The 21649-nt window shown below is 40.9% G+C and overlaps 2 protein-coding genes, 1 long non-coding RNA gene and 1 other non-coding gene across 8 annotated transcripts in view; all 4 read left to right on the top strand.

Annotated features, from left to right (window-relative positions):
• LOC110181801 (dynein regulatory complex protein 8) overlaps positions 1 to 21649 on the top strand; it is a 308724-nt gene that overhangs the window by 42024 nt on the left and 245051 nt on the right. For both annotated transcript variants that reach the window (XM_086828341.1, XM_086828342.1), the window contains exon 2: positions 12576 to 12608. Coding sequence is in view for 1 of the 2 variants with exons in the window: in XM_086828342.1 (XP_086684468.1) it covers positions 12576 to 12608 (33 nt within the window). In the remaining variant the exon portion in view is untranslated. The remainder of the gene's footprint in view (positions 1 to 12575; positions 12609 to 21649) is intronic.
• LOC110191989 (uncharacterized) lies at positions 564 to 1048 on the top strand. Of its 2 annotated transcripts, none has more exons than XR_015270781.1 (3): positions 564 to 697; positions 752 to 833; positions 898 to 1048. It is a non-coding gene; the product is annotated as an uncharacterized LOC110191989 (transcript). The 2 variants fall into 2 exon arrangements; XR_015270780.1 differs by having other exon boundaries at positions 752 to 843.
• On the top strand, positions 2277 to 3110 carry LOC110191946 (uncharacterized). Its single transcript, XM_086827630.1, is given in 3 exon segments — positions 2277 to 2640; positions 2706 to 2859; positions 2917 to 3110. Coding segments are annotated over 3 exon segments (633 nt in total). The 5' UTR covers positions 2277 to 2334; the 3' UTR covers positions 3090 to 3110.
• On the top strand, positions 3818 to 4852 carry LOC110191975 (uncharacterized). Of its 3 annotated transcripts, none has more exons than XR_015270663.1 (4): positions 3818 to 3999; positions 4095 to 4202; positions 4262 to 4353; positions 4415 to 4852. It is a non-coding gene; the product is annotated as an uncharacterized LOC110191975 (long non-coding RNA). The 3 variants fall into 3 exon arrangements; XR_015270662.1 differs by having other exon boundaries at positions 4060 to 4202; XR_015270661.1 differs by having other exon boundaries at positions 3823 to 4202.

Below are 21649 nucleotides of genomic sequence, written 5' to 3'. Positions count from 1 at the left end.
ACCAGCAAACCAGTCAGCCCGACACCCGTTTGATAAACGAACAAAAGTGAAAACACATTTCGCAGTCGGCGGCTCCTGCTTTGCATAACTCTCAAGGATGTTTGAGGGTCTGCATTCGAATTAGCATTGCGTCAGTGGAATGTTGGTATATCGGAGCAAAAGGAATATTTATATATATATAGATAAAGCTACAAATATTTATTCAAGCATATTCCACCTAGAGTTTACAGGGTTTTTTAAACATAACTAGATTGCCAGACATCGTTGGAATGTTGTAATTTGCAACACTTCTCTTTTTTAATTGAGATTTATTTCCTGACAACCCGATTTACCTATCTCGTTACCTGAGCTCTCCTCCCCCCAGCACATGTTTGATTGAGTAATCCAATAAAATGCTCGAAGGGAGCAGCTATGTATATTTGTACCTAACTTTATAACTGCCCATTAGCTGGAATGGACAAGTCGTGAGTTGGTGTTGAGTACCGGAAAACTAATATACGCTTTCGTAATATAGATGGTCACCATTAAGTATATTTTATATTCAAGAGTTTGAAAAATATCGCAGTCTGGGTATTAAATGTCAATAAGAAGTGTGCTTTAAATTATAGAAAAATGTGCTGGAAATGTGAAGCTGTTATTACGTGTCTCCTGGCAGGACTTTTTGTCATCTTCTTCTCAGTAGGACTTCTTCGATATGGTGAATTTGTTTTTAAAGTAATTTATACCAAATTCACAAGTTATAATTTCCTAGTTTTTGAGGTTAGCACTCTTGATATTCTCCTTCTATCACCTATGGTTCTGGCTTTAGCATTTGAAGTGGCTATAAGTATAATGTGCGATATGGTAAAAAGCAAGTTCAAATTTACTAAATAATTAATTATTAACATACATTTTTAGGAGGACATTTTGATGGGCATTATGGTCATTATCGTGGTTGGATTTCATATTTACAACACAACTGGAACTTTCTCAAAAAGTCTTTGAAAATGCTCATCATTTTTTATACAGTTGCAAAATATACAATTGTTTTTGTACATCAATAGTCAAATTGAATTAGTTTTTGCTTCTATTCAACATTTACTTTCTTTACTAGTTGCAATATAATCCATCAGTTTATATTATATTTGTGGAAGGACGCGGAATCTGAATGAGTTTTCCGCCAGGTAACACAATTATGGCGGAAAACTGTTGATAAAGTTGCAGTTCCATTCATCAGCAAACGTGATTAGCTGAAAATTTGTGGCCGAACTTGTAATGAATGGAAATCATTGGAAAGTTTGCTAATAAGACACATTGTCTAGCCAAAGGACCGAGAGGTGAGCTGCCCAAAATATAAACAGTCTGCTCTCCTTGGAGAGTCCTGCTACCAGCTCGAATCCTTGTTTTCCGCCGTTATTGTTGTCATAAGTTTGGCAACTTGTTCGCTTCCTTGGGCTAACCGAAGCACATTTCAACTAATACACTCAGACGATGTACCCGAAACTTTGCCGCGTCTCACAAAGAGCATAATTACCAACAACATGGAGGAAAAAATGCACGAAAATTCCGGCAAAAGGGGCAAAGGGGCCAACTTCAACTTTTCCACAAAATTATTTGTGGTCGCACAGATACAGGGAAACGGAAACAGGCAACGGGGCTGGGACTGGAACTGGGGAGGAAACGAAACTTTGACATAAAGAAAAGTTTGCGCAAACCGACTTAAAGAAAATTATAATTACACGCACAGTCAGCCAAATAGTCCAAGTTTCGGGTTCTGGTTTTCCTCTGGGCGGGCTTCGGGGGGCTGGGTTTCGGTTTCAAGGAGAAAATACTTTAATTGCCGTTAGTTTTCGAAGTTTTCAATTCGCAATTTGTGCGCCAGGACAAATGGCAGACAAACAAGAGAGCAGCAAATTATGGTAAAAAATAAAAATCAACGAAGAAAATACGCAAATTCCTGTGAACCATGAAAATTGGCAAGTATAATTACCACCCTTCTCAGGCTGAGCTTCCCCGGATTGAGTTACCTGCCGGCTTTTGGTTTTTACCAGAGTTTTTCGACTAGTTTCTCGGTCCCCAGAATATTTTTTCCCAGCCCAACTTTATAATTGGTCCTGGCAATTAAATGCTGCAAGTAAATTGGAAAGGGAAAATAATTTGTTTATTTGCTGGCATGGAAATATTCAAAAGGTTTAACCCAGGAAAAGAACTTGAAAATGCCTGAAGCAAGCTAATGATGTAATCAAATTAACTCATACTTTCATAGTTTCTAAAAGCAAAAGAGAGCTATATATAGCTTACGATTTAAATAAATAGATTTTGTTGAGAATATGTTTAATTTTATACACATTTCGTATGACAGATGTCAAAATCAAAGTAAATTTGTTTCTATTTTATATTTATGGATGGGAAAAAATGTGCAAAAATTGTAACGATCTTACCATTCGATTAGAGTGCATCATATGGTCCATTGCCGAAATAGTATTCAGTGTGGCCTTTATAGGTTTTATCTGTGGTAACTATTCTAATATATAAAAACTACCTTCAAGTTTTGAGCACTGTGTCTCAAAAGGACGCCATGAGGTTCACTACATTATCCTTTTGGCAGCCTTGAGCCTTGGAATTCTGGCTGGATTTTGCCTCTTGCTGGGTGCTATCCTGGTAAGTCCAGGGGCTTTGGGCTTTCTTGTGTAAGTAAGTTAAGGCCTGCAGTATCCAGTTTCCAGAGAAAGCGCTTTCTAGTGCTGACCTGGATAGTGCTGATATGTCCAACGATTGTCATAGTTATCAGTATGTCCTGTCTCATACTGAAAGAGAAGTGGAACTTTCTTCCTGGGTTCGATAAGGCGCGGAAGATAATTGCGTTGATCATAATCGTGTGTAAGCCAGTTGGAGGATCTATGAAAATCCATTGAAATCTGATATATGCTTCCCCAGGTTGGATCATATACATGGTATACTTATCATGTCTATTTATTCGCGAAATCAAGACGGGAGTAAGGCAGAAACGTTATCCGGACTGTGTTGGGGGACATTATCCCCGAGGAGCGCTCCGCGAAAGGACAAGATCTAATTTACAAGACAATTCAGCAATTGCAGTGAAATTATGATAATAAAAACTTTAACCTGCAGTTGGTTTATTTAACTTTATTTCTTGAAGTTAAATTTAAATCTTTTCTTCTAATGGAATGAACTTTTTGCATTCACATACTTTAAAGTAAGTTTTTAAAGAAACTTCTTGCACAGGAGCAATTTAATTTTTTAAATTTAACCCCCAATCGCCTTGGACTTCCATTTTAATTTGCACATAGACCCTTAGTTCTATCACTTGGAACGTGCCGACCCCTGGTCACTTTGTCCATCCGGCATTTTCATTTATTTAATGCATGCACAATTTCCTAGACACTTTTGGGGGGCAACTTTTGATTTCCCGGCCGTATCGCTGGTCCCGGGGTCTTAATGTTGCAAACGGGCTCTGTGCACAAAGCCAGCTGGCCGGGCTTTATAGGGCGACAAAGGAAATAAATATGGACGGTCTGCGGTGGTAGACGAAAATAAAAACAGTCTAACAAAGGGATTTTCGCGCTTTTTTCCCTCAGTCAACTGAGGCCCCGGGGTTGGCTTGGCTTTTCGGTTAAGATTGCACTTTTCCGGCTGCTTGCCTTCATTAAAGTTACGTTTTTCAATTCTGCGAAAATACTTTTGAGGAGGAGATTGTACAAGAAATCGGAGAAAACTATAATTCATAGTTTAAAAATTGATTAAATCTTGAAAAATTTACCGAGATAAGCACCTTTTGAATTTTCTGTTACACATTGTCACATTATACATATATTTCTATATTCATTGCCCTGAAAGATATCTTTTTGAATATATATTTCAGTCTCGTTACACAATATTTTGTTAAGTAAATATTGATATTCGATCTAAATCTTTCATTATTTCATTTGTACCACAACAAATCCTTATAAATATGGCTGAATATTGCCTTGTTTGAGGGACATGAAAGGATAGAAATCAGTAATTATAGAATCTTGTTTGAAATACGACTATGCTTGAGTCTTCTTTCATATCTCGTAGAAAATAAGTAAAAATTTAAACAAATAAATTTCTAGAGTTAACCATGTGTATTTGCCTGCGTCTTTCTAATCGGATTCACTGCGTCTTAAATGGCATCTCCATAATAATAATATGTTGTGTTCCCTTGAGCTTTATCATTTTACGTAAATATTATCGCACTTTAAGTGCTATCCGAAGTCTCTCAACTTGTCTATTGTCACAGGAGGAACTTATGGAGCTAACCAATGTATGCTCCTTGCGGGTCTGATAATTACAATTATAGGCGCTTTGATTCTGATAATAGGTGCTGTGATAGTAAGTTATAAAGTTGTGAAATCTAGAGAAAGTTATTGATCTTGAAATACCTGTTTTCCAGAAAATGAGAATCCCAGTGTTCATCTGGATCGTGTTGAGTTTACCGGCGACATTAATAGTGGTTACTGGATTAAGTCTCATATTGCGTGATATTTGGGACGATCACACGCTATTTTCGAATTCATTAGATATTATATTCGAAGTCTTATATATGTGTAAGCTATTCCCAGCGTTTTAGGAGTACTCTAACATTCCTCTCATCAGGTATGATCATGGAGTCGGTCTGTTCCGCACTACGATTTCTTCGGGAACTCAAACGAGAAGATGCGTAGCGCCTGTTTTTGGTTTGTGAAGAATAAAAGTCGGAAAAAGACTAGGACTTATTCCTGAGGGTTCCCTATTAATTTGGCAAAAAAGTCAATGAAATATGTATGTAAATGCCATAGATATACAATATCTACTATGTGAGTTTTATTTATTAGTTGTTGATTAATCAAGAATAAAGGTACATTCATTTTAAACTTGAAAATTACTTCAAGTTCATTTTCCTAATGATAATTGTATATATTCTCTCATTTCGTATAAGTTTTAACGATCTTATTTGGCAGCTTAAAAGCCCCATAAGTAAAGAGTTCTTTTTTGTGCCTGTAACAAAGACAGAAACTAATTTATTTGAAGTCTGTAAGTCTGTAATTAATATGTGGAGTAGGTTCCATCCCGATCCGTCATTGCATTTCGAATGATTGATAAAGCAAATTGTCCCTGGCATCGTATATGAGTTTTCGACAGAGTTGGCCAGAGCACAGCCCACTCCCCTTTGATTTCAGAGTCTGGCAGCGAAATCAATGACAGAAATATGAAATGAAAATATAATTGGTAATTTATTGTGTCTACAGATCGTTGCTGCAAAATGCGAGCAGGCCAAGTAAAATAATAAATGCACATATACTGGATATGCATTCCCAGTGCCGTTGTGTTTACAGGCGAAGGAGGAGGGATGCCTCCTCCGACTTCTCCGTTTCTGGCCAACAAAAAAGGGGTGCGGGTGGATACCCGTTGGCCTAGGCCCCCAACTGCAGTGCTCCAGCGTACTCCAGGCCACGAAATCCACTCGAGTGCGCACCAATAAAAATAATAAAATAAAAAATTTCGCCATAATAAAAAGCGCAGCGCAGAAAGAGCACAAAAAAAAACTCCCGAGCCGCCCAAATAAATCACGCAACTTTGCAGACAAGAGCGATCCCCCAAGAGGAGGCTGACTGGCTGCACAGAGAAAAATATTTGTGAAAATAGGATTGTAATGAAATATTAGTAAAATAATCAACAGATTTTGGGGATTTCTCTTGGTGTAGTTGTGTAAATGCAAAGCCATTTGGTGTTGCAGCTAAAGAGGAGCTAGAAATGAATTGGACACAGGATTGGCAAAGGATTCTTTACAGATGAGTACATTTTGAGCCAATAAAAGGACCAAGAAGAAGCTAAAATTATTAGAACAATTTATATTAAATAGTTGCTGAATGAAGTATTTACAAAAGAGAATTGAAACAAAAAATTTAAAAATATATGCGAAATTATCCTTATTCCGGCAAGTAAACTCTTTCAATTCAAAACTATTTATCAAATTATATCCAACGTTTTGGCATTATAAACCTTATAATTTATGCTCAACAAAAGCCATGATCAGTTATGGAACATTTAAGATCAAACACAGTCTCAACAATAGTTTGGCATAGTTTTCCCGTCTCGATAACGAACTCAACAATACATTTGCCAGCGGACTGAGCTTTGATTTCTATAAATCAACGGTCGCTACGCAAACTGTCAGGGCAATGGGGAAAACTTTTCATTTTCCGTTGACTGAAAAGCCTGCAAATGCTTCGGCGGCGGCGGCTTTTATTCGCTAGGCAATGGGTGATAAATCAAAGACCAGATCGCCAAGCAGATCAAACGAAAGGCATCCCAGGTATTTCAGGGGGCACAGATGTACACACACTCACTCACTCACATACACACATAATATTGTCAAACTAACGAACCGAGCAATGTTCGTTCATTAGCGCCATTAAACCAGTTTTGACATTTTAATTAAGAGTGTGCAACACTGCGTATGCGCATTCTGCATTCAACCAAGGTCAGGATCATAGATCATAGGCGAGCGCTTATCGCCCGTCTACAAGGAGCTGCAACATCGCGCCCAGCTATCGGGGGCCCAGTTATCGCCATCGCAGCATCTCTGCATTCTGCAGCATGTCCTGCCGCAAGCACAAGCGACAAGGCCAAGAAATTTGCATTTACCAGACTGTCGCCCACTTAATTACGCAGCAACGCAACAGTCGCCAGTAGTTGCAGTTGCAACTGATTCTGTTGCTGCTGATGTTGCTGCTGCTGCTGCTGTTGCTGATGTTGCAGTTGCAGTTGCAGTTGCAGCGTATTGCTAACTAACTACCATGGTTCACCCAACAAAGATTCAAGTTAACTATTTCGGATTTATAGTCTCAAGTCTCAAGTCACATCTGCTTTTTTAGAGCTTACTATGCCCTATGTAATATTATTCGTATTTCTTTTTTAAAGATTGAACTTTCTAAATACATATAAGCTATTCTTCTTCGACTTCTTTGTAAGGTGTACATGTATCTAGAAATATTTCGCAACAAATTATTCAACACTTTGCATGCACACCAAATGGCGGCAACTTGGCGATGAACATGGACAACATGAGACGCTGGCAGCGACCCTCGGCCCCACCGATTCTGGAATCCGAATCGGATTGGATCGGATCGGATGGGATGAGATCGCTAGGTCCCACATCCCAGATCTTCGATCCCAGTCCCTTTTGGGTCCCCTGTCAGCATCTTGTCTCCGATCCGCATTTGCTGTTTGTCATTCGCCTTCGGCTGCGGCTTGTTAAGTGCTGCTGGAATTTGCCATATTGCCACATTGCCACATTGCCACATGGCCATAGTTGCATCCAACGGATGACAGAAGCTGGAGATGGAGTGAGATCTGGAACTGGTATCGGGGCGAACGTAAATCATGCCAATTTGAATGAGTGCAACCTGCGTTTTGACACTTGTCACTGTCGCAGACCCCTAAATGTGGCCTCCGTTTGATTGCCACTCCGTGATCCGCACAGACTGCATGACGTCGTCTGCAACTGCAACAGCAGTCTGCACTGGGAGATATTTGTTTAATACTTCTTATAAGTTGAAGAAATATGCAATAACAATTGAGTAAGAAGAATGTTAGGTATCAAATTAAATCATTACATAGCTCTTTATCTTTATCCCTACAGAACATCCTTTGAATATTTCAATATAGGATCAATATTTTTTCTGAGTGCTACCAACTCCCCATCATTGTCACCGGAAATGTTGCACTTGTCGTCGGGCTGGCGGTTGCATTAATCAACTTGCATTTATGGCCTGCTGATTGAGTAATGCCCGGGTCTGGGACCACTATCCGTATCTTCATTCCGATCCTCATACCGATTCCTATCCCCAACCCGCAACATCTTCACCCACGATCCACGACCATTAAAATGTTATCGCTTATTTATCTGACTGCCAGGAGTGGTCAGACCTTGGCTCTTAGCTTGGCTAATCCCCTTAAGGCAACATTGTTGGCAATATTTCCTCAGCTATAAAGTCAGCTTAAGTTCAGAACATACAGCAAATTTTGCTGGAATTATTAATACAACATTTCTGATATTTGTTGTAAGCTGAGATATATATTACTCAAGATCTTTAATGTAAATAGCACTTGTCCATAAATCCCAACACCTTTCAGAGCTCAATGCAAATCATTGCAGCTATTACTCCAGTTAGTCACTCGAGACCCCACTCAAGGGAACTGAATGGGCTATCCACTAGCATCTCCAGATCTCGAGTGGATTGGCCAGTTCCACTGATTGGTGGCCTGCTGAATGCTAAGTTGACGCTTTGATCTTGTCTAGAGCGTAAATCTGGCGATGCGCTTCTGAGATTAAATGCCAAGAAGGATCCTCCATCCTCCATGTTTTGTCTCCAAAGTCTTCGGGGTCTGACTGTGTGGTGGTCACCTGTTCATTAAACGCAGGGGGAAATTATAGTGCACCGAGTGCAGTAAACAAATGTAATCGACATCCTGTGTGCCGGTCTCAAAGGATGCCGCCTGCAATCGATGCAGGATGGAGGAGCGCAGGGCGCCTTCTTGGCTGACAACAAAAGGAGAGAAGAGAGGCAGCGCCGGTCCGTTGAAATGAACTAGAACGCAAAGACAAACAGGAAAAGGCAGTGGAGAACCGCAGTTGAGGATTCGAAAGACATCGCACAAAACAAATAATAAACACAAGAATTTTTGATTTAGCATGAAATTTAAATGACCCGCCGCCGCCCAGGCACAAACACACAAAACATGCGGCAGATGGAAGGAGCTGCAGCTCAAGACTTCACTTTGCGTTTTTATTGTCAGGGCGCGCAAATATTGTCAAAAGGCTTTCGAGCAGAGCCATTCTCATTTCCATTCCCCTCAAAAATGCACTGAGAATAACGAATAATTAAGAGGAATATTTGGAATTTTATCTAGACATAAAATAGGAAAACAGAGACCTTGAAATAGATCTGAGCGAACTTAAGTCAGAAATTCACATGCAAGCTTGTATATTCAAAGAATCCTAATTGAAATTACATCTTTGTCATAATAACTAATTAATTTATTGTATATTATTTATTTATAATTAATATTCAGTATTATTTCTGCTTAATGTTTAAGTACAGTGTACACTGTCAGACATTCCCATTTGCATCTCTCGATGCAGCTACGGAAGCGCCGGCAAAAAGTAAAAGACGCCGACACAAAACAAAAAGGAAAGATGGGCCCAGGTTGAGGTCTTTGGTCGCATCCCGTCCCGGTCCCGGTTCTCAGTCTCAGTCCCCTATCCTTGCCATGTCCCTGGTGCCTGGTCCTGTTCTGTTTGTCCCGGCGCTTCGAGTGTCCCCTAGACGGTCCAAAGAGCACTTGTTTGGATTTATATTTCGGTTTGCTTAGGTCCGTGAAGCCAGCTAAAGTGCCAGGCAATCAAAAACAAATTATGAGTGCTACAATTTGCCCGGGGAATGCGGATCGAGATGGGTTCGGGAATCCTAGAAGGGAAAACTGGGAGTGGGTATGTCTCTCCTTATCGCCCCTCTTATCAATGTTTATGGTTCCAGCTAATGCACTTGGCGTGCAGTTTGCTACGGCATTGAACTTTCAGCGGAGCGAGGACCAGGCTAAAACAATGGCCCCACTGACCCACTTGGCCGGGGAAGAGGCGGCCTAATCATGGCCTAAAAATCCTATATCAATAATTGACTCGAAAGCAAACAATTTATGATGACCCAGGCCCAAAACAAAGAGCGCAAAAGCGAAAAGGGTGCGGTAATCAAAGGAATTGGCCAACACAGACTCTGAGAGAGAGAGAGAGGGTTGTGGCTCAAAAGCGATGACGAGGTGGATGATGATGATGATGATGATGATGATGATGATGATGATGCCAATGCCGATGGAGATGAAGATGGCTATGTCGGTGCCGATAATACAAGCGATGAACGATAGAGCACGTCGACCCACACACAAACTAATGTGAAAGTTGAATGAGGATGACGACGATGACTGGTCGGTTGGAGGATGGATGAAGTCGCTTGAAGACTGTTGCTGCAGCGGATGGCCTGACCTTTGGAGCACCCAGCTCAGCTAGTGGAAGCATCTCCACAAGCAAAAAAAAGAATTGAAAATTCCCGATGGAAAAGCAAGGCAAATAAATATCTTATGGCCAAACAATATTGGCGGGTCTAAGACAAAAGGCCAACTGGGTCAGCGAGTCAAGGACCAGTCAGCCAGCCAGCGAGTCAGTCAGTCAGTCAGTTAGTGAGGCAGTGAGGCAATCTCCTGGGTCCAGAATCGAACCCGATTTGGTTCGAATCGAAATCATGGACAGTAGCAAATAAGTGCATGCATTTTTGAACTGCAAATCAACGTAATGATGACTCGCAGCAGCTGCCACTCCCCTTTATTTGCCATCGCATCGACTTACTGACAACTCAGCCCGTGATGTCTAACCAACTTGTTCTCGTCCCGTTCTGGGAGCTAGAAGCTTCAAGCTGGTTTCCTTTTCAGCTGACTCACTTATGTAATAGCTAAATTGGCATCGACATGTATATTATGAGCACACGATGCCGAAGGAAATGGGTGCGGATTTGGGTTTTGGGGCCAGCTAATGCGATTACTCCTTAACCGGGGAATATCTCAAGCACATCGTCGGGTATTGGAAAAGTGCAGCGTCATTACTATTAGCACACAGGGCTTTTGGGGAAATTGGGAAAACGGAAAATAAGCCGAATATAAGTAGCAGCATCGATCTTAACAAGGCAGATTTTATTGAATTTAATTTGTTGCAAAAAAGAACTTATTGAAAAGAAGTAACTGGAGGTTTTACTTTAATATCTACATCCTAAAACTTTAAGTACATACATCAAATGTTTTTATTCTTTACTGAAATAAGGAAAGTGAACTTCCTTCCTGTAAGTAAAATATATATCTGTAGCTTGATAAAACCTTTATAGATACAGATCAAGTTCCCTAAATTCTTTATAGTAACCTCTTCAAGAAGACAATAGATTCCAAGCCCTAATTAAATTGTTCAACATGTGGGGGAAGGCTGAACATGCCCATGGCCAAGGACCTGCACTCATTATCCGTGGCAGACACCAAAAATTCTCCTTATCCTTTGCCTGCAACTGCCGACAGTCTGCACAGTCTGCAGTCTGGCCAATATCTTTCGTTATCCGAGTGCCAAGCTGCTAAGTCCACATTAATTACGTGTATCTCCAAACAATATACGAGAGATGCAAGACCCAAGATGCAAGTTCTCCCTCCCAAAATCCCCCCCAAAAGCCCCCCAATTGGGCCAACATATCTAATCAGGTCTGGTGGCTGCGCGGCATTGTGTTCACTGTACCGTTTGGCCCGGGTCGGTCTGACATCATTAAGACCACATATCCACGTATCTACGACGGATCCACTCGACGCAGTGCCAGTGGCCAACTAATAACCGCCGACGATGAGAATGCGAATGAGAGCGTGGACTATATAGGCACTGGAACAAACTATTTAAAATTATTTTTAGGGAAATATTAGTAAAGAATACCTTTTTTTAGGAAATATTCCGATATAATTTCATACAAATTAAATACTTTCAAGTGTCTTCATTGCAAGAAAGAGAATTTCCTTAGAGATATTAACTGAACTTACCCCGCTAAGCAGTTTCTTTAAAGGATTAGCTTTATAAATAATGTTCATTTTTGGACATTTTTTGTTATATTTACATAAAACCTATAAAATTTTCTTCCTGTGCACGATGTCCGACGCATAGCGCCACTTAAGCGAAGACGCTGTGCGTCAAGCAGCGCCACAGAATCGAATGGAGTGGAGTTGCGTCCGGCGGTGGAGAACCGAAAAGCCGATGGACATTGAGCCTGCGGTCGGCGGTGATGGGACACCGACTGGAGGGGGGAGGGGGAGGGGGAGGGGACAAGAGCAATAGGGGCAAAAAGGGGTTTTCCAACGGACTCTCCTGGGCTCTCTGGCTGGCTGCTTGTAAGCTGTCAAACTCGGAAATTTGCAATGACAGCAAACATTGCCGGAGCTCAGATAAGCGGCGGCGAAATGAGCGCTGCACAAACTAAAAACTCATTGTCAGGCGCTGTCTGTTTGCCAGAACCAAGTCGAAGCAAACCGCTTTGGGGGTGCGTTGCTGCATAATAAACTCCAGGATGGGGATCCAGGCCAGGCATACCGGGTTCCATTGAGCGAGAGGGGAAAGGGCAACCGGCATTGGCAACAATAGGGCGCCAGTCGAGCTGACGCTTTTCTGCTGCTGCTTCTGCTGCTTTGGCGGCAAGAGACTCCAAAGAAACAATAAACACACGAAAATAATGTAATGAGTTGCAGCGAATGGAGGACAAGTGCAACGTAGCTCCCTCTATGGAGTCACAGTGGTTGTGGCATGAAGATAAAGTTCCCAAAACATTTGAAAAAATCTTAAATTTAGATGTATTTGATATAAAGCTTGAATAACTTTTTAGAGGAAGCATAATTTTGGTTACTATTTAAATATATATATAGTGTTAAACAACTATTTATTTGTATATTTCATTTAAATCGTATAAAAAGTTCTAACTCTATATACAATTCTCCATTTTCAGGCTTGTCAATTATGTGGGAGTTTTACCAAGACCGTGAGTTATAATCCTTTTAATTTTCTTTATTTTGGTAACTGAAGAATTGGCTTTGACACAGATGTTTTACTTTCAATCTTTAAAATCATAATCTTTAAGCTTTCCCCATGATTTCCATTACATATTTTAAAAACTTTACCACAATTTAATAGTATTTCAAAACCCTTTTGTGTCTACTCGAGTATATTTCCCCACTGTTCCCGATGACACTGTAGCTTCTTCGGTCGAACTAAAGAGCATATTAAATTCATTTTTAAGCGAGTCCCGTGAGAAACTCGTCGAGTGGGCGCGTCTCTGGTGGATCCTGGAGGGGACTCCTCCATAATTGATGTGCCATGCATTACTAGACAAAACTGGCTGCAGCTGGCCATGGAGTACTTAAGGAGGTGGAGGAGTGACATCAAAAGGGTTTACTTCACCTCCACAACTCAGTCTGGTCATCTGCCCTGGCCCGCATCTCACTGGGCCTCTTTGATTAATTAAGAATTATTTTAATTAACGTAATAAATTTGCGGCCAGCAGGGAGGCAGCCAAATAACTCTTTTCCTTTGTCCAGCATTTTTTTGTCTGACTTTTTTCTGATTTCTGGTTGCATGCGCTTGTTGAACGCAGCCCGAAAATGTGCGAAAATTTATGTTGCTTGCGATTTTGGCGACGACTTGTTTGCAACTTGTTGGCCGTGTTCGATGCAATGCGATGCGATGCGATGCGTGTTTGTCTGGCAAGTGGGTCACAGTCACAGTCACAGTCGCAGTCACAGTCAAAGGCAGAGCCAAAGACGGAGCCAGAGTCACAGCCAGAGTCCAGAGGAGAGTCACCGAGTGGCTGGCCTCTGCCGAATTTCAATTAAATGCACATAAATTAAAAATTAGTAATAACTCGGGAACGCGGACCCCAAAACAAAACGATGCCAAACACGCAAAGCCATAAAAAGGAGGAGCACACTGAGATAAAATGGGAGGATTTTGTTGAAAATCACAGGAAGATAAATATAGTTATTATGAAGAAAATATTAAGCTGAGGAAAAGGCAGCTTTAACATCATAAATTCATTTAGAATAACCTGTCCTTGAAAGAACTATACCTTGAAGTCCTTACATTTCTTTCAGTGCATACAGCAGCTGTCGCCCGCATAGTTTGCGATGCGTTTACGGTCCAGGACGTGACCCATTCCTCGATTCCTGGCCGAGACCCTGCTCCCTGCTCCCAATACCCCTTTTCGAAACCTGTCGTTAAAAATCTGTGGGCCAGCCAGGCAGTCTCGGGCAGCCTATTAATTAGCCAAACTCAACACCTGCTGTGCGGCAGGCAAATTAACCTGGCAGCTGGAAAGGCAGAGAGAGCGAACAGGGATCCAAATTGGGCCAACTCCAGCGGATCCCTGGGCCAGATTGGGCTGTGAATTGGAAAATAATTGTGCGCCGGCCATTAAATTACAATGCCTGGATGGATACCCATTACCCATTACCCATTTCCCAATACGACATTGGCAGGTGGCAGGTGGCAGGAGCTCAGGTGTCCCCCCACGTTCCGGCAATTAAGACATTATAAATAAACAAAGAGCAAATAGTTATTAACTAATAACTGGCACGCGGCAGTTGGGCGACGTGTTGGACGTAAAAGTTTTCCATTTTCCCCGTTGACAGAGTTCGGGCCAATGAAATATTTATGTGCCTGCCACCTGTCGAGGGGTCAAGGTTCAAGGTTGTTACAGGAAGGCAACTCAGTGAACTTGACACAGCTGAAAGTAATTGTTCAACTAATAGTTACGGAAATAAATCAGACTGAATATAGACTGTGATTTGAACTATTTACTAAAGCGATTAGGTGTTCATTAAGATAACAGGGTATCAAAGAATTATGAAATCTTTATTCTAATATAATAACAATGTGACTTTGTAGAAAGCACACACTATGTTACAAAATTATTAAGCTGCCGTTTAATTCCATGTAATTGTCTGTGCACCTACACCTACCTTCTTGCCCCATCGAATGGCAACGGTTCAGTGCTTTTTCTCTCCCCCCACCCGTTAATTATGCCACCCTTTTCACGATTCGCCGTACCTTTTGACACACACCTGTGCGCATTCTCAGCCCCTCCCGCCCCCAATCCAGCGGATTTAATGTTGTAACAGACAACCGCAGGACAACAATGGCACAACACCTTTGCCAGCATATACACACACCACACACACTCTCATCTACACACGTAACAACTTCCACGCCATTTACAGTTCATTGAATTTCCCCGATAAATACGCATAATTTGTATACACATTTTATGCGAAACATAGAAGAGAGAAGAGAGAGGCCTGTGATTTGCTGCATTCTGCTCCAGTGAGTTGGTAACGTTTCTACTGACAGTCCTGCGATCAGGACCTCAGGACCGACCGCCTGACACTGACACCCTTCGCGGCGGGACTATAATTACAATTTGAAATAAGCAGACAGCTAACCAAGAGGGAGCCTCTCCTATAGAGGAGGAACATCAAAAACTTTTATACATTAAATCAAGCATCCTTCGCCATTTGTTGCTGTTAACGTCAGGGACAGTGGGTCCTTGATAAGAGGTAACAATTTAGGGATGATAGTTAAATGTTATAATAGTAGAAAGGAAATTTCAAGACCTCTATTTAAAGTAAGAATGGTTTTCGAATGATAAAGGTAGTTTAAGTTAAATTAACAAGAAAATGTGTGGAAAATATATTAGTTTATTTATCTGAGTTGTATATTTTATCTTATTTAACTCTTTAAGTTTCTGTTACATATCCCTGTTTAATTTATCGAGTTTTTCCTGTACCGCAATGCCTCCTGCTTTTCGCTCTCTTTTGTGCCTTGCTGCTGATTTTCCGTTAATTTCCGCAGCGCGGCAATCGTTGACTTTTCAACGGGAGCATCAGACTCACGGGAGAGCCATTAGCAGGCGCCAATGGGGGTGGCTGAGTGGGTGGCTTACGTAACGGCTCACATGCTAATTCGCACACCCACTCCCACCCACACACATGCTCAATGGGGGAGTTCAAGAGGTTAGCCCCATTGTTATCCCTCTGTCGAAGTCGTTGATTTTTCGCATTTCAGCCTTTTACACGCTTTTCCCCCCCAGTGAGAGAGTGAGTAATTTTTGTTTACACTTTTGTAAATAAAGATTTATGTCGCGCGGGGCACGTGGCACCTTGTCGATAATAAACCGAGAGCAGTTTATTTACGCAAATTGATTAGTTCGATTATGTTCAACAACGTAACGCAGATAGAAATGGCTTATACAAACATGCCTCTAGCCAGAAAGACATTATAAAAAAGCAATGCCAGAGGATTCGATAACAGGGAATTAACCCGAGAGGCGGGGCTTAGTGATAAGGTTTGTGAAAAAGTGGAACAAGTCCAAGTGCTTTGAGGAAATTTTTATGAACACTCACAGCCCATGAACCTAGCAATTTCTTTAATAATAATGATACTTGTATGCATATTTTGAAGATATAAATTATTTTAAAGTACCAAAGATAACAAAACGAGCTCAAAAAGGGAAAGGTTTCATATTTTAATGGGCTACATAGATAGAGAAAAGGGGTTGTGTATGGACATTTTCCCGACTTATTAAAAGCAATGTTCTCCTTTAATATTGACTTAAAAGAGAGCTAGAAAACTTCCCCTTAATTAGTCAAACTATCCTCTGAATCAAATCCCATTCAGCAGTTCAGTTTCGCCGACTCTCTTGATGTGGATGCCATTTCGGATCCGGTTACGCATCGAGCCCTTCTCCATGGCCTCCATCCGGATCATTAAAAGTTTTCGCTAAGCAAATGCAATACACAATTTTCCACGGCTCCTCCTCCTCCTTGGTGTGTCCTGCCACTTGGCAGGCGGCGGCGAGTGGAAAGGCGGGAAAAAAAACTTTTCCAGCAACTACAACGAGCCCGGAGAGATGGCAAGCAGAGCAAGTGTAAAAGAAATAAACGGACTTAAAATAGGAAAAGTCAACATGAGCTGGGCCATTGCGTGTCCGGGGACAGGACGTTTGCCCAGGACTAACTTATTTTATGCCGGCGCAGGGCGTGGACTCTGATAATGCGACCAGGGCAGAGCAAGCGGGATAGATGCAGTCCAGAGTGAGACAGGGCAAACACAAAGATGAGATTTGTTCTTCTCCGGGGGCACAAAGGCGGAACGGCGCTCAAAATGACTGACACGGCTAGCTGGTCACATGGTCAAGAGCGTGAAGCGAGCCATGGCTATAAAGCACACACACACACACATGGGCAAAAGAAGGAGAGTTTTGATAGTGAAGAGATATAGGGAAGATGCACTGGGAAAAATTTGTACGCTCTTGATTTAATCAATATATTAAATATATATATATTTTCTGACTGTTCCAGAGGCTAGAATTTCCATCTTTTTCACATTTAATGGTAAGTTCGACCTACTTTTGGGTTCTTAAGAACAAGTTTGGCTAGTTTCTAGGAAAATTGCTTAATAATTTATTTTACAAAATTAATTTCAGGTATGTACATACAAAATTTTTAAAGAAATTATGACAGAAAATATAAATTAAATCAAATTAAAGTTAAAGTATATATTTCTGTATTATAGTTTTAGTCAGAAGCTTAAAACATACTGAAAAAGTCATTTCCCACCCTATAAATTATATATATTCTTGTTCAGCATCAAAAGCCGAATCTTCCTAGAAATTTCCGGAGGAAAAGAACATTTTTAAATTTTTTGAAAATTTCATAAGGGGTTACATCATTAAAATTGTCAAAAATTTACAAAAATGTACTTGTCTAAAAACTGTATATGTAGTATGCAGATTTATTAACCTTTCAAAAACTAAGTCAGAAAAGCTTTTCCAATTTAATTTAATTAATTTTTGCCTTAGTTGTGAACTATTTAGAGGTATAAAAACTTCGACTTTCCAAAGCTAGATTCCATCCTTAAAAGTAATAACTTAATTTCACGAAATTAGTTTACTAATATAGAACTCATCCTAATTTCTCTCTCTGCATCCCTTCAGGACGAAATGAAATTCCGTAGAACATTTTGTATCTTGCTTAGTTGTTTTAAACTTTATTGTTTACGCTTGTGATCAGGACGATGGCTCCTCTTTCCTCTATTTCCTCTCTCTCTCTCTCTTGGCCAGCTTCTCCCGTGCATTTTTCTTCACTGCGGGCCCGGTCATTGTGTGGCTCTAAAACATAAACGGAAGCGATTTATGGCGCAAACACAATGAACGGGCCAGCAACAAACAACACACATACAAGACGACGCACAACACACACAAAACACACAACACAAAGGACACGGGACCCGGTCACATCAACAATTTGTGTAGTGTTGACCAGCAAAGTCCTGCATCCTCGTGGCAGCTCATAAAAAAAAGAAAAGTGGAAAAAACACACAAAAACACACACTACCTACGGGCCAACTCAAACAAACGTTCGAGCCAACTCAAGTTGGCGTCCACTACGAATTCAGCTAAGCCAAACAAAAGTTAAGCACAAAGCAGACGAACAATAAACTTTGGCGAAATAATAACAAATTAGAAAATGAGCAGGGCTCTTAGAAGGACGCTCTTAAAATTCCTCGAATTTTTCAAGGGACAAGAGATAAACACTAGAATTATTAGAAAAGTAACAATACCAAACAAAAGCCTTAGGTTTAAATATAAAAAAAAATTAAATTCTAGAATTAATGGTAAAAGATTTTAGCTTAATATTTAATATAATATTATAATATAATAAATATCCTTTAAAAGCTAGTCTGAAATCTTCAGGAATTCAGCTGAAAATCCTCTAAATTCCCAACACAATTTCGTTGGGGTCCCGTCTCCAATTCCTTTGTCCGTTGGCCGCAACTAAAGTGCTTGTCACTGGTCACGGCCGGAAGTATCTTTATTTCAGCTTTGTTTGCACTTGCTCACACTCACACTAACACACACACATATACAAGAGCGGAAAGGAAGTCCAAGTGTTATTATCCTGCTTAGCCATAATACGTTGTTAAAATGTTGAGACTTTGTCATTTGCCGGGGCCATTCTAAAAATCACAAGAAATTGAAAAATGCCTTCAAGCTTAGGAGGGGTGAGAAATATATATATTTAAGATTATATATATTTGAAAAGGGAGGCGGGAGGCACAAATAAATGCCAGGATGCTGGGTAGGATTCCTGTGGGAATCGCTGACAGGCGCGTGGCCATTTTGTCCCGGCGCCTTCGTGGGTACTTTATTAAATTTTCAGCACAGGAAATGCTTTGAGTACTTTGCCACTGCCTTTGATTTTGATTTCGCCGCCATTTTTCGGCAGCCATTTGCCATTTCTGCCATTGCCTTTGGTTCCGTTTAGCATATTTTTTTGCGTAAGCCACGAGCTGCCTGCCTTCCTTCCTGCCTGGTTGCCTCCAGGTGGGAAAGAAAGGTAACTGGGAGCCGCATAAACAATTAAGTTCATTAAATTTCAATTAATTCCATTAATTGAAGCAGAAATATGCGTTTCATTTGATTTGTTTTGATAGGCCGTCAAGCACGCCGCATATTTTAGATGAATTTCCTTTCATTTCGCCTTCTTTTGCACCCAGAAAAAAGTTATGATTTAAAGATGAAATTTGCATTAACATTGCTAAGTTATTTAAGGTAATTTATTCTTGAACTGTTAGCAGAAACTTGTTTAAGTGTTTTTCCCAAGTAGAACTTGCACTTTCCAGGTAATAGAAGAACACAAATATCTAAGCACAATTTTTCTCCAAGTGTTCGAGGTTACTTGCAATTAATTACATCAGCGAAACCACAATTAAAATTAATTTGCCTGGCTAGCTGGCTGGCTGGATGGCCGGCGAAGGAGAACAAAGCGGAAAGGAGCGGTGTTGTATCTGCCAGGAAGCTGGAAAAGCTGGAAAAGTCCGACTTCGGCATCCGCATCCGCATGTCTGGCAATAAAAATTCTCAGCGTAATTAAAATCAAAGGATTTCGCATTTAACAATTTATGTACGCTATAATTTTTGGGGCGGCAGTCGCGCTCGTAAATTTCCACCATCGCCTGCTGCCCCCTTGCGCCCTCCGCCCTTCGCTGAAAATCGCTTTATGGTCGTTAATTTGTTGGCCATGGCAACGACTGGGGGGTAGGAGGAGGTAGTGTAGGTGTGTGTATGTCCACTGTGTGTGTGCAAATGATTTGTTTCCTTGGCGCCTGTTTGAAAACAAAAGGATGTTGCTGCCGAATGACCAGACAACGAAAGCGATGGGACACTGGCCGAAATGCACGTGACTGCATGCCACACATGCCGCAAGGACATGTGTGCAGGATACCCCTTTTCGCAACCCGCAACGGCCACTGCATTTCATCGCTAATTTAAGTTAATGGTCATTGTTGTAAATTACATTAATTTTAATGCGATTTCGTACACACGCATGCACCGGAAGTGCTCCCAATTTTACCGCCTCCCCTTAGCATCCGGCAACCGCCATTTGTCGTTCGCCTTTTGCCTTTCAGCCTCCCCTCCCAGGGGGAAGGCTTTTAAGTGTGTGATTGTTTGGCCATTGCACTTTTATGTAATTACCGCACTAACAAATTACATCAAGTGTCACAAATGAATGCATTTATGATGCGCATTTTAAAATCCGGTAGCAGCAGCAGCAGCAGCAGCAACCGAAAAGTATAGTTAGAGTGCCCCGGCATCCAGAGTGGATCCCGGAGCCATAAAATCTCGCCAAGTGGCCCTGTTAAGTATGCTAAAGTGCACTCCCATGGCCGCTGGCGTGTAATTAAAATGCATTTTGCACGGCCAAGGGATTAAATCATTGGTGGAAAGCATTACCATCATGGCACGCACTGTTTGTCCTCTTATCAATGCAGTCGAGATGGCACTAACTGCATTTTTTGAATAAATGCTAAGAGAAAACTCTTGTGGAGTGTCGAAAATAAAGTCAAGTTACAAAGTTTAGTAAAGTAATTATTAAATTTCAATCAAATTATCGCAAAATAGGTATGCAGAGGTATGCACACAAAGTAAAGGCTTTATATTATTTATTTTAGATGAAAAGTAACTTAGTAAAAGCCACTGGGCCTTGGCATTTGAACTGAATACTTTGTTGCTTGTGTGACCATGTTAGTCCATTTTCTGCCACAGAAGGTGGGGCCTCCTGTCACGAAAGAAAAAAGAGTGAACCGGTCTACAATATTTGGCTGCATTTGCATAAAGTTCTGCTGCAGTGGCAAAGCAAAGGCGGTGCAAAAATGTCAGGTGCAAAAATGGGCAGCAATGGCACACGCGGCGTATACGCAATACACTTTTCTGAAACAAAAATTACTCTTTAGTGAAATATGAAATACGTTTTTACTGAAATATAATTAAGGTATAAAATGTATTTTGAACAGTTTTGTTGTGAAGTGTTTGATATACTTAAAATTTACACAACCTTTACACATTTGCATACTTTAAAAAAATACTTTAACACATTTAAATACCAGATTTGATTTTTTGTATCTACAAATTCTTTCAAGTGCATCTACAGCAGCGAAAACAAGTCGGAGAGTAAACAAGGCTGTGAAGTTGCGCACTCGGGGGCTGCAGAAGGCAGCATATATGCATGTACATATATAGTGGGATATATCGGGCGGATCGGTGGGTTGGAGTGTACCATAAACTGAACGACTGATTGAACAGCAAACAGCAGTAGCCCAGCCCCTGTTGCAGTTCTAGCCTGGCATGTAAAACACATGTTGCCCCTTATTTCTTTCGCCATCGAAACGTTCGAACGGAACGCACCAAGCCGATATCGGTTAGCTACCCCCCTTGTGTCCAGGCGGAGCCAATTTTAAGCAAATATTATTGTTTGCATTTATGTTTGTGTCTGATATGGCACTGGCGATAATGCACTGAATGCGTATGCGGCTGGGCCAACACCACCACCACAACCCCTCCCTCAATGGAAGTAACACTGTTTCACAAGGTGAAGGTTTTTATAATGCACTTGTAAAACAAGAATTTGGACTCTTTGAAAATATGAAAAAAGGGATAATTTACTTCATTTAAAAAAAGAGTTTTACGAA

The sequence above is a fragment of the Drosophila serrata genome, unplaced genomic scaffold (genome assembly GCF_035046125.1).
Source record: "Drosophila serrata isolate PLE 108 unplaced genomic scaffold, ASM3504612v1 contig_184, whole genome shotgun sequence".
In the NCBI taxonomy this organism is placed as follows: Eukaryota; Metazoa; Arthropoda; class Insecta; order Diptera; family Drosophilidae; genus Drosophila; species Drosophila serrata.
This window is presented reverse-complemented; position numbering and strand designations above follow the sequence as displayed.